Source organism: Neltuma alba, unplaced genomic scaffold (genome assembly GCF_004799145.2).
Source record: "Neltuma alba isolate B1F8T4 unplaced genomic scaffold, ASM479914v2 tig00003186_pilon, whole genome shotgun sequence".
Taxonomy (NCBI): domain Eukaryota; kingdom Viridiplantae; phylum Streptophyta; class Magnoliopsida; order Fabales; family Fabaceae; genus Neltuma; species Neltuma alba.
The window spans coordinates 383,728-396,610 of NW_021633177.1; the positions used below are offsets into that span (position 1 = coordinate 383,728).

At 36.5% G+C, this 12,883-nt stretch overlaps 2 protein-coding genes across 2 annotated transcripts; both read right to left on the reverse strand.

The window, feature by feature from the left end:
* Positions 1-1,624: 1,624 nt before the first annotated feature.
* LOC114740591 (MLO-like protein 9) lies at positions 1,625-5,000 on the reverse strand. The gene is made up of 15 exons (XM_028928762.1): positions 4,869-5,000; positions 4,727-4,784; positions 4,502-4,630; positions 4,308-4,396; positions 4,101-4,219; positions 3,955-4,010; positions 3,770-3,858; positions 3,613-3,687; positions 3,421-3,509; positions 3,262-3,311; positions 3,111-3,151; positions 2,860-3,033; positions 2,737-2,772; positions 2,094-2,161; positions 1,625-1,934 (listed from the first exon to the last, which is right to left on the reverse strand). Exons 1-15 carry the CDS (start codon positions 4,998-5,000, stop codon positions 1,625-1,627), a joined length of 1,515 nt encoding a protein of 504 aa, XP_028784595.1.
* A 2,561-nt stretch (positions 5,001-7,561) lies between these two features.
* On the reverse strand, positions 7,562-11,763 carry LOC114740675 (glutamate receptor 3.3). The gene is made up of 6 exons (XM_028928877.1): positions 11,272-11,763; positions 9,850-11,189; positions 9,474-9,751; positions 9,105-9,136; positions 8,616-9,022; positions 7,562-8,240 (listed from the first exon to the last, which is right to left on the reverse strand). The coding sequence occupies exons 1-6, from the start codon at positions 11,531-11,533 to the stop codon at positions 7,755-7,757; spliced, it is 2,805 nt and encodes a 934-aa protein (XP_028784710.1). The 5' UTR covers positions 11,534-11,763; the 3' UTR covers positions 7,562-7,754.
* Positions 11,764-12,883: the final 1,120 nt, after the last annotated feature.

Consider the following 12,883-nt stretch of genomic DNA (forward strand, 5'->3'; position numbering starts at 1 on the left):
ATTATAGAAAAACACTTGAATCCCATCACCATGTGTGTCATTTTTCACAAGAAATTTTACGTGGATATTGTCCAGAAATATATGTGGTTTACAATATTAATTATTTCGAAACACAAAATGAGAACGATACAAATCAAGTCATCAATTAATATTTGAAGTTTATTTAATGGCATTGGTTGGACGCTAATTGTAAAAACTACCAAAAAAAAAAACATAATTATATTTATTGAATTTTTGGACAAGATATTTTTTTTCAATTTTTAAATGGTCCAAGATATTTATTTTGATGTAACTAGTCTAATTTACACATGTATGAGAATACCCTTCAATAACTATGAAAGAATGTCATTATTTTTTTTTCCTTTTTTAAAGAATAAGTGTAGAAAAATATTACCTTGCTCTGACATTTCTTATTACTCCCTCCGTTCCTTATTATAAGAGACATTTGATGCTTATGACATGTTCTCATATATAAGAGACACTTAAAAAGTTGTCTCTACTTTTTTGTATTGATTTCCTATTTTACCCCTATTTATTTTGTCTCCAACTCATACTCTCTCTCCCTCCCATTTCTCTATCTTTTAATAATTAAATTGTTCTCTCTCATACTCTCTCTCTTTATTAATGGGGGCATTGTTGGAAAAAATATTATACTTTTTACACATTAATTGTCCTCAACTAATTTTAACTGTTTTTTTTATCAACGTAATTTGGTTATTTGTCTCTTATAATAAGAAACGAAGGGAGTACTATTTAGTAATAAGAAAATATCCTTACAATTTGAGAACATACGTTAAAAATTTTACAATAAGAGTACAGAAAAAAATTTTCGTGTTTGTTTTAGTATGACAATAAATAGAAAATATATTAATGAAATAATAAATTCTAGAATTTCAGTTCATCCAACCTAAATTTTTTATTATATTACAAAAATATAAATGTGCGAATATTTTTTGTTCAGATGGAAGCAATTAACTGTATCCAATAGTATATTTAGCAGGAAAGTCATAACCTTTGAGGGGGAAAATGTTACTTCTAAGAATGAAAGAAAAAATAACTTCACATTTTCTGACAGGAATAACTTGACCTTATTTATAAAGGATAAATGGAACAATAACAACATAGAGTATGAATTAACTAAGTTTACACTTATTTTGTACAATACATCTGTCAAAATACAAATACTCCACTTGATCCTCTGCACTTTTGAATACACTATCATCACACTTAGACATTGGATCTAAACCAGGTCATGGGAGGGGAAAAAAGTGCCCACTCACACATATAGACAAGCTTCTATGGTGAATTTGATGTGAAGTTAAATCCAGTTCAAAATCTCTATATTCACAAAAAAGAATGCAAAATTTGTATTAAGAAATGGAAAGAAAAGGATTGGTGAATGTAATTATGATATATCAACCTATATGCTTGTCACTTTGGCTGCCATGTTAGATTTGGTCGCCAACTTGGATGCCTTGTTGGATGTCGCATAAAACGCCACCTGTACTCCTATCAGCTACCATATTCTATTGTGTGACTTTCTTTTTAATATGTGAATGCATGAAAAGAGAGAACTTAAAACTGCGTTGGATTGGAGAAATGAGCTAGCAACGTGGTATAGGTATTAGAGATCAACGGGGGTGACAATGGTGGCGGATCCTTCTTGTTGTTGATGATGTTCTCCTTGCTGTAATTGTTGATGTTCGTCAGTAGTTTGCATGAGCGGTGTCTCTCCTGGGTTAGGACTAACTCCCAAGGTCTGAGTTGCAGTTTTGCCTTTGGAATTCTTCTTCTTGAGAGCATTTTGGTGCCATTTCTTGAGGGCTTTTGAAGTTTGCTCATCAAATATTGACTTCTTCATTGTGGATCCCATTTGTGTCACTAGTGCATATAATGGAAGTGTCACGTAGCTGCACACAACCTGAGCTCCTATTCTGCACAAATACATGTACCCAAATTTCTCATTATTTTCTTTAAATAAAAATTTTATTATTAGCTTGATGATCTTCTAACACTCAAGAGTTAAACTATCCTTAAAAAAGAAGTTTAACAGAAGGGCCCTATGTTAGTTTATAATTATTTCGATCACTTACCCCAAGCAAATTCTGACAATAAGAAGGCGCATATCCTCATGAAAGCATGAATTGATTCCAAACTCATACTGCACCACCAACAAACTTCATTTTAAGCCAAACATATCTTACCAAATTTGGATCCTTTAAAGTATGATGTCCTTGTACAGTATTTTTGAAATGAGAATGAAAAATAAAACAAAAATCAGAAGGCGAGTGATGAGATGAAAAATGAATCTTATGCACACTTTCATTCAAACTCGCATCTATATTAATAAAGGGATTACGCAGAGAGAAAATTAGATGGTTTATGTCCAAGAAAGAATCCTCTCTAATGTGGGAAGAAAAAATGTTTGGCAGAGAATCTCTCTCTCTCTCTCTCTCTCCCCACCTCATTTTTCCCCTCTGTTATGGAGAGGTTTCTCTCTGGATGTTTCATATTTTCAGGCGAGGAGAGAAAGAAAGATGTATGGTGGACTAAAACCTCACTTTCTTTCTCCATCCACTTGGATCCTTCTGAATTAGTGGAGAGGTTTCTGGTCCAAGTCAAGAGGAAAAGAAAGAAAGCTCTGACGGGACCCACAGTGACAATTAAGATGATGAAAAGTATGGATTATGCGGATTACTATTTTGAGCAAGAGCAGAGCGAGAAAAAGTTGATTACCCATATCCAGAGCACATATGTTAGCTCGAACGCATTCTGGAGATATAAAACCAAATGGCACATGTAATGCATCAGCATATCAGTCAGAGAAACACAAGTAGACATTAAGCAAGCAATTAATACCTGAAAGAGGACATAATGGATGAGATAAAGAATTAACGGAGGCCATTCAAACCAAAAATGTTTGTCAGAGACTTGCACTAGAGGCATCCCCTGAACTACAGCATGTCTTTCTTGTATGTCAAGTGCCATTCGAGTTATAATTGCTTGAAGCTTTGTTCCAACCGTCAATATAACCTTCAAATAAGTCTACTATTAAGTTTTCTGCTCAGCTGTAAAATCATGCAGGTAGGGTGTCGAACAAATATACTTACTAGTAGAGGAAGAAAAGACACCCAGAAGGAAGCATGCCATCCTGAAAAGATGTTATGGCATATCAATTATGCACTGGCTAGTAAATACGAATGCCCATGTATGTAGATCCCATTAGTGCGTGTGTGCGTGTGAGAGTTAATAAGGACAAACCGTGGACATTCACAAGCAAGTAGAGCACCACGGACGCCCAAAGTATTGGACTGTCATGATAGAATTACAAGCAATAATCAGAAGAAACTTCAATTATAGTGATGAGTTTGTTTTTAATAATAGTGTAAGATCATAAAGATATGTGTGGAAAGAAATTACCTGATTCCCACGACTACTTTAAAGTCGTCCTCTAGAGATCTTTTGATATAATTTTGAAAGTCAAACTTGCTTCCGGGTGTTAGATGCACCTAAACGACGGGTATGCAGAATTTGTAAGTAAAACAAGAGCGCATATCATAGTGGTATCTGCTATATCTGCAAGAGCAACGAGTGAAACTGAAAATTACTGACAGTCACAAATCCATGTCGCATTGTCAAGTAGTCCGCCTTACGAACAGATCTGAAAAATTGTCGAAAGAAGCAAACCTGCAACAAATTTATGAATCATCTGTAGTGGTACCACAATGATCAATCTACATTACCCGTATTATTGGAAACAAGTGCTTACAAAATAGAAGGAAACGGGTGTTTTCGTCCAGAAACTGTTATGATCCCTCACGAATGATACCTCGTGGGTAAGTCTGAACCTATTAGGATCTGAACTTTCAATTCCAATTAGTTTATGTGAGCAGGGCAAGCAAAAATATAATATTCAAAGGTGAAAACATTCAAACGATATTAATGAATTTGTACCATTCATGGCTTCTTGTTCCCTCATATGATCCCGTTCCCACTCCTTCCACCCACGATCTAGAAGAATTAATAAATAAGATATGATTGCGATATAGCCACTTCAAATGAAGCAAGTGTTGGTTTCAGAAGAGATGAAGAACATTGAAACCTTTAATCTTCCAAGGGTCATGGTTATCGCACTGTAGAACACATGGAAGACGGCCAAGAAGAAGATGAAAATGTGCAGCTGATGTAAACCGTGGACGGATATGAGAGGGATGTGCCCCTATTAGAATGCAAAGATTTAAGGGGTTGAATTGAATGGCTTGAGTCTGACTGAGTTGAGAAAAGAAATACGAGAATCATGCGATTACCGGTTTGCAGGAGGCTTGAACGTCAGCTGACAGAAACCTACGTTCATAGGATAACAACCTGCGATGATGCTCAGCGGCAGCAGCCGCAACTGCCGCTGCACCATGGCCACCGCTTTCGCCGCCGCCGCCATGACCTTCACCACCACCTTCAACACCTTCATGACCACCTTCACCACCACCCTCTTCATGGCCACCTTCAGCTTCGGTGGACCTTATCTGACAGGGTAGCATTGTATTTCCATACTTTGTGGGAATACAAATGTTAGCAATGTAGCTTTGTCCAAAAGTCAACAGTAGTGAAATAAATCCCAAAATCATCAATTCTGCATTAAAGTACATACAAATGCAAGGTAACTTAGGAACCCAAAAAAATAAACAAGTAAATAACAAAACATGCACATACGGTCAACGGTAAATACCGCTTTTTATTTTTTCCAGAGCTTCTAGCAAAGCTGCCTTTTTCTTTCTTTCAAACACCTGAAGTGCACGAAAAATGTACAAATGAGGAACGTGAAAGGAGAACAATTGAAACAAACAAAACAAGATCGTTAGAGCACGTACGTGAGCAAATTTATGTATAACTTTCTCCAAGCCAATCGAAATGATAACGATAATTGCACAAACTAAAGAGACAGCCCATGTCGCCGTCTGATCTAACTGCCTGGCCGAACCTTCTCCTTCGCCTCCCGACATTTAGAAAATGTTTCTGTTCGTTTTGTTGAAATTCAGGAAATCATTAAGGATGCTTGAATTTCATCACACACTCTGGGGAACGACGACAAGAACGATCTTCGACATCAATTCCTTCTTTTCCCTTTTCCTTTGTCCCATTTCCATTCTAACGACACTCATTCAACCCGAAAATGTACGGCGAGGAACAACTGACGCTCCTGTTTCCATTTCACCCCCTTCTTTCGATGACAAACCTCCCTCACGCCATGCATATATTATTATTTTTTGGATGTGTGCCTTGCATTATTGTTATTATTATTCCCCGCCCTCCATTATCCATTTATTTTAACATCATTCTAGGATTCCGCTGTTATCAAGTTTCCCATTTGATCATATCTATATCTATATATATATATATATAGGATTCTACGGTCCACATGAAAAACATTTCAGTGAACCGTATATAAGAGTAATTAACGAGCTAAGCGAAGTGACGACCTTTGATTCTGCTGATATTAATGCGGCCATGATGATTAGGATTAGGCCACTAATAGCTCGATAATATTGATTATGATTCACAGAGATCACCTTTTATCGACGATTGCTTGATGAATAATAGATAAAACATTGGCATAAGAAAAAAAAAGAAAAATAGATAAACCGTCGTGATCAATGCATTCGATATATATTTAAGCTCATGATCATGGTAGCTAAAGATTATTATTTTTATTATTTTTTTCATTCGAAATTTTCTCCCCTTTGCTGTCGTTGTCGTTGACGTTGACTTTCAAGCTAATGATCAATGCCTCCCCCGCGTGAAGGGCAAATGATGCAGAGATGAGAAATGAGAAAGTGGCCATTGGATTTGTGGACTTGGATTCTCTTCGGATAGAAGAGAAATAGGAAGAATTTTTGCAGGCCCTGTTTTATACGGTTTGCTAAAATTGTTGTCTCTTTTCTTTTTCTGCTTCTATCCTCATGCCCTCGGAAAAAAATTGTCCCACTCTGGTTGGAGGCAAATATCGGAGAATGGGTCCTTTGTTTTTGTTGATGCGTGTAATAGCATAGCGTCATGAATTATTACAACTGTGACTTCAATTTTAATTATATCCCCAATAAACTTCGCTATATCTTATTTAATTATTCTAAATTTTCAAGTATTATTTTATAAGTTTTCATTAAATTTTATTAAAAGTATATCAATATTTTATTAAAAAAATATGCATACACCTCTCGTAAAGAAACTTGCGCAAGAACAAAATTACCAAAGCTAGACTTGTTTACTTATGCTTTTTGCATATCTTTTTTTGGCTGAAATATTTGTGCATATCTAAATTTAGATATACAGAATTTATTTTATAATATATATAATGCATATCTAGCAGGTTAAGAAAGATATATATAAGGTCAAAATTCATCAATATTTATTTATAAGTTTTAAGAACAAGCTAGGGGGTGTTTAATAAGCTGTAAAAATACTTCTCAAGTATTTTTCTGCAAACCAAAACAAATTACTTCATATATTTATTTTATATACTGTAAAATTATTTTTAAAACTATAATTTTGTTCCCATCTAAAAATAAAAATATAGGTATCGTTGGCAGTGATAGATTACAGCGGACGTTACTTATAATTGACCCTCAGTACCCGTTGCTTGTGATGGACCTTTTTATAACTTTTTATTTTTATTCTTTTCCTTTGGCCAAGAACTTAACCTTTTAATGGACAGATGTGACTATGAGATAGTTGCGTCCTATCAACAAAGGCTGCCCCCCACTAATCAATTTCCACAATCATATTGTACCCAGAAAATTCCAGAATCGCAGGCTTCTTTGTCCAAAAGATTTTGTTTTTATGGCCAAGGCGCCCAGACCAAGATGTATTTACTGGAAGGCTCCGTCCGTAGTGCCCAATGGAAGAGCAATGGTCAGTCAAATATACTTGTTTGCCTAACGATGTTTTTCTTGTCACATTTCTCCGCCTCAGGTTCGATCGATCGTTTTACTTTGCGTAGTTAGTGTTAGTTTAGTACATCTTAAATTCTACCTCTGTTTCTTAATATAAAAACTAGTAAACTAACTTGAATAGATTAAAAAAAATTAATTAAGTTAATTATTTATAATAAACAGGTATTATCTTCTTTGAAATGCTCTTACTAATTATATGTATTAGCTAGAACTACTATTTGATAAAATATTTTAACTTGTGTAATTACTATAAGAACTACCTTATAAATAAATAGATAAATAAATATGAGAAATAAAATTGATTGGAATCTTATATTTATGAGCAAATTGAAAGTTAAACTAGTTTTCATATTAAAGACAAGAGGTGGTAAATCTTTCCCTTTCATTAGTTACTACCAATCATCAGCATCAACAAAAATCAAAGAATACCCACAAATTTCTTTACTCTTTAGTAAGAGTATCATCTTCACATGTGGAGAGAGAACGTTTCTTAGACCTAAACATCAAACCCATTGAGATTAGATGGTTGACGTCTAAGCATATCATTATATGATGTAACTCTTGAAATTGAACGTGTTAAAATCTAAAGGAATAAGAAAAAGGAGAGAGAGTCAGCAATGAATACATTAGAAATTCTTTGTTTCAATTCGCGTCTATTGTGGTCTTGAACAGTACAAGGTGTAAGTAGTTGATCAAACATATAATATTTGCAATGCCCTGATGTGTCGATTTGTAAGGAAATAGCCAAGGTCAATGATTAAAATTGAGCCTAGAGGAAGAGTTTGGATTCTATTTGATGTATTCAGGTTATACCTGATCCTTTTGTACTGAAAAATTGAGTTGAGTAGTTGTTTGACTTGTTTCAGTTTGTAACCTCTTTAGCTGCCTCCCCAATCCATCTTCTTCTGATGATCTTTGGGCTTCAACCCTCTTTCTACCGCTGTTATTGGACCGTTCTTTCTTCTCATCGATCAGTGAAATAAATCTCCGAAAATGTCGAGAAACTGAGCTTCCATTGGAAGCAGCCGGTTGAGCAGGAGCAGAATGGCGTAACTGCAGCACAATCTGCAGAAAATAGATAGAAAGCGCAACAATGCAAGCAATCCCACACATAAGGAAGAGACCCCAGAAGCTTTTAAACCGAAGCCGATCTGAATCGATTTCAGTATCATCCGTACTGCAGGCTCTTCCTAGGAGCCACTTATCATGAATCCGCTGCAGTTCACCATTTTCAGAAAGTTGTAGAATTGCAGTTGACAAGTCAATGGCCAGAGGGGAGTCCCGTGGGAATGCCTACAAATACGTGAGGCAGCACCAATCACTAGATGCTTCGCCATATTAGACATCAAAGTCATTATAATGAACCAAAACCCAACATCATGGGATGATGATCTTATGTTTAATATCTGCCTAGTCATTTAAGACTTTTGAAGGCATAAAGAGTGTGGTTACAGATGCCTGCAACAAATTGTAATTTTCATGCGGATTTGCGTATGAAATCATTAATAGCTCCGGATAATTAGTTAGTTAAATGCAATCATTGCCACGTATTAATGAGAAAATAGAAAATCCAAAGATAGTAACAAGGGAGCATGCATCGGTCTCCCAAAAAAAAAAACAAGGGAGCATGAATATAGTTAAACATGTTTTATCTAAAAAGGTACTCACAAACCCCCAGCCGCTTCTGGTGAATTCCTGACCTACTATCCTGAAGCTGCAATGGGTTGATAGGAAAATTTCAACATAGGGTCGTTCGTCAACTATAGCAGCAACACCTCCTTTCTCAGGACCAAGCTGGAGAGCCTTGGCATATTCTTCAGGAGATCCAAGGGCAACAAGCCTGGATTTGGATATTCCAACATCGTCAGCCAAATAATGTTCTGCGAATGAACCCACTTGATACCCTATAGGTTCATCACCGGCTTTTAAGCTGTCTATTCCACTGATAGGAGAAGATAGTTGCTGCACTGTGAGGATTGATGTCAAACTTGCTGTGTAGCTAGAATTGATTATCAAAACTACAAACAGCCATATGATTACCACCACGCGACCAAGAGTACTCATAGTATTCTCTCCTGCAGAAGAAATGGAGAAAATTTCAATAAAACTCATTCATTAGGCCCTTCCATGAAAGAAAGTAACTGGACTGTCGCTTACTATGGGCAAAGAATAGAGTTGACAAGCTGAACCTGCAGATGCATCAGAGAACAAATTAGATTGACCAGTTCAAGCTCGTAAGATTATGAATCAACAATCATTCATGCAATTCCCTCATACCACACATCAGTAAATCATAATGCTAAATTCTGACGTCAAATGCGCGGCAACAAAAATATTACCTCCTAGCATTTTTATTCAGAACCTTAAAGCATGACAATGCCTTCAAAGAAGTGCTGCCTATTTGATATACATGAACCAAGCTGAAGCTATATTTTATTATACTCTTCATTCAAAGCATAGTTTATATAAAACTCTTGGTTATGTTAAGCTAAACACACAAGTAAGATAACATCATAAAGAACTGACCATAAAATGGTTATAATTTGCTGTCTAGGTGGACCCCTGAACTCGTCATTTATTCTATGCTCCAGAATCCATACAACTATCCCAATGAAAAAGAAGAAAGAAGCGGTGACAATCCACATTAAAGGAGTAAATGGCCGCAGAAAAGACCATCCACCAGAGTTTGTTTTCTTAAAAGGCGCCACCACAACAAGTCCAGATTCAATGTATGGCTGTGTAAAATCTACAACCTTTGTCCGGTTTGTGACAATGGCAATGTCACCAACAGCACCATCGAAGTACTGTACCAAGAAAAATGAAAGAATTAGCCAGGTAAAAATACGCATAAAAATTGAGCACAAGGGATCAAACGAAGTTATGATGCAGTACAACCACTTACCCCTGTGGTGATCAACCTAACAAGTTCATCGTAGTTTGGGTTTTTACGGCCATCTCCAAATGGGACAAAGCGATATGGAACAGCATACGGTAACAAGTTTAGAGCTGCCGTGAATATATCAATGCAGAAACCTTTAAACATATCAGTTCCTTGAATGGGTGATACAAAGTCACGGTAACTAAATCGGATAGGTACACCAATTCTCAATTGTTTTCCATTGTTTGGAAAAACCCATCCACGGGGTTTTGATAGTGTTTCTCCAGGCCATATTACAGCATGAAGTTGTTGGTTTGCACTTGAGCGATTAGGAGGCTTAGCATACAATGTCTCAGGAGGTACAATGGACAGACCAGAATAGTTGGACCAGTAACCAACCTGACGAATACCAGTTCCCACCACATTGATAATATCATATGCAGGGCGAACAAGAGATTTATCTGACTCAAATTTTACGGGACCTGTTAAACCAACAAAGTTGCTCTGCAATATGTTGTTCAAGAGAAGCGTTCCATTGTCAAAAATGCTCATTGCCTCAAGGTTAAGATTACTCTCGTCAGCATCATGTATCCTAGAGTCGTTAGAAAATGATATAATCCCACCCTGGTTGAAGAATGCATCAATAGCATGTGCAAGCAGCCAAACGGTATCATATGCATGAAGGCCATAAGAATGTAACCCCACAGAGCCTCCAGTAAACTTGTTCCACCTAGACAGAAATGCTGTTTTACTATCTGAATCAGGAGTATGTTGGCGTAAAACAAGAACGCCCTGAAGAACACTCATTGTATCCGAAGGGAGAGAAGTAGAATCCACAACAGAGGAGAGCCAGTCTGTGGCTATCCAGACGTAGCCATTCCCTGTCATCCCAAGATACTGTGCAACATTGAAAACCATAAATCCTGAATCAGGATTTGCATGGAGAACAATGACCCGAGATTGCATTAGAGCCACCTGCACCAGCAAATCCGTGATTTCACCCCGATCAACTCCAGTTCCTGATCTAATTCCTGCCTTGTAAGAGATTCTACAGCGCCTAGCTGATAATTGATCATCCAAGGCTGACACGCCATTTCGTCCGAAATCATCATCTATAAAAATAGCAATGACCTCCTTCCAACCATAATAATCAACAATTTCGGCAACTGCAGCCATTTGGTACAAATCACTCATCGTTGTTCTCACGAAAAAAGGAAACTGTAGGTTGGATAGGGTTGGGTCCGTCGCTGCAAATGACAACAGAGGGACCTGAAGCTCATTTGCCACATGAGATATTATGTGAGCAACAACGGAAGATTGTGGGCCTATGATTGCCACCACATCAGTCTCCATGAACCGCAGAGCTGCATTTCAAACAAAAATTTTACGCTGAATATGTGAAACTACAAGAAAAATGGCGCGAAAAAAAATATATTAGTAGGTTACCTTGAACCATGCCCAAAAAACCACTGCAATTGGAATTTTGCTCAGTAAGGACAAGTTTAGTTCCAGGGAGTACGCTAGCATTGGCGTTTACATCCTTCACGGCTTCCTCCAACGCGATTTTAGCAACTTTCCCAATAGTAGAATCAAAGGTGAAGAGAGCACCGATATGCACGACGGCCGGCCTCGACGAATTACCGCTGATGGCATAAGGAGGCACTGTGAAAAGCACGAACAGGCAAGAAACAGCCCAAAGCAAATTCATGGCTTACAACAGAAGCAGAGAGGAAACGAAGACTTCAGGAGAAGATGATTATTAATTAGCAGCATCTGATTCTGACAAAAGAAAGCATGGAAGCTCACGAAGCTTTCAAAAATGAAAAGGCGGAAGAAACATGTGGCACATATTCACTGTGCACGAGGTGAATCGAAAGACGCAAGCTGCAGCTAAATCCTTCATATCTGCCGCGCAGCCTCAATTTGCCCTCGATGAAAGGTAAACATATATATACACACTGTAGTATTTACTTATGAGGTAATGCAGTATGACTTAATGCCCAAATGCAGATGCTACGAGACAAAGGCGTCAACGGCAACTGACATTGGTGCAAGAGGATAATTTCTTTTTAATTTAAATGATTAATTAATTGAAAAAGGTTAAATAAATAAAAATAAAAAGTAGTTCGAAATGCTGAATTCTCTGCAGAATAAATACCACTTTTAATTTATAGCTCTGTTGCGAATAAACACTTTATGCGTGCTTTAATTTGCCTCTCAAAGGCTGATTAGATACGGAGGTGACTCGTTCAATTGACTGGATGAAGAAAGGAATTCTTACAGGAGGATTTTTTTTGTTGCTTTTTTTGGCCGAGATAAAACCTTTTTAAATTTCTTATCATTTTGGTTGTTTTTAATTGTCACTTGTAGAAGAAAATTTTGGGTTTTTTTTTTCATTTATCACTTGTACTATTTTTAATACTTTATTTTCAATTATGTCCTTATTTATTAGCAGCGACAAATATAAAAATAAAGAGAGAAGTCGCCTTTTGAGTTTCTCCAGGTTCCCCCTCACAAGTGATCTTAACTTGCCTCTTGTATTAAAAAAAGAAAGAAAGAAAGAAAGAAATGTGAGAAAAAAATATATTAACATTCAACAAGAGTAAATTTTATGTATTTAATGATCTTTTTGGCATGTGAGAAATTACTACAAGTAATAAAAAAATATATTCCAGTCCAAGGATATAAATTATTTTTTACCAGTTATTAAATTAATGGAAATCATATGTATGTAAACTTACTTAAAGTAAATACAATTATAAATATAAATTATCTTTTATTGTGAAAAAGTAGACATAAGTCGGTTTTTTTTTTTTTTGTTAATAAAAGATTGTGAATATATATACACACACGCACATGAAACCGTTGCTTTCCACGTTGCGGCCAAGTGAAGCAAGAAAAGAGAAAGAAAAAGATATTCAGGTAACCTTTTCCCATGATCTTTCTTCTTTTGGCACCTTTTCCTCTTTCACGACGTGTTAGCGCCTCCACAAGACGGAGGAAAAAAATAAAAATGACATTACAGTTTGCAGATGAAACAACTTTTCCCCCCCATGGC

Coding starts and splice junctions, on each gene's coding strand:
- LOC114740591 (XM_028928762.1), bottom strand. CDS start 5,000: ATGTCGGGAGGCGAAGGAGAAGGTTCGGCCAGGCAGTTAGATCAGACG. Junction 4,631..4,726: donor TCTGGAAAAAATAAAAAGCG/GTATTTACCGTT, acceptor ACTTTAATGCAG/AATTGATGATTTTGGGATTT. Junction 3,859..3,954: donor GGAACAAGAAGCCATGAATG/GTACAAATTCAT, acceptor TTGAAAGTTCAG/ATCCTAATAGGTTCAGACTT.
- LOC114740675 (XM_028928877.1), bottom strand. CDS start 11,533: ATGAATTTGCTTTGGGCTGTTTCTTGCCTGTTCGTGCTTTTCACAGTG. Junction 11,190..11,271: donor TTTTTTGGGCATGGTTCAAG/GTAACCTACTAA, acceptor TTTGAAATGCAG/CTCTGCGGTTCATGGAGACT. Junction 8,241..8,615: donor CCAGAAGCGGCTGGGGGTTT/GTGAGTACCTTT, acceptor ACGTATTTGTAG/GCATTCCCACGGGACTCCCC.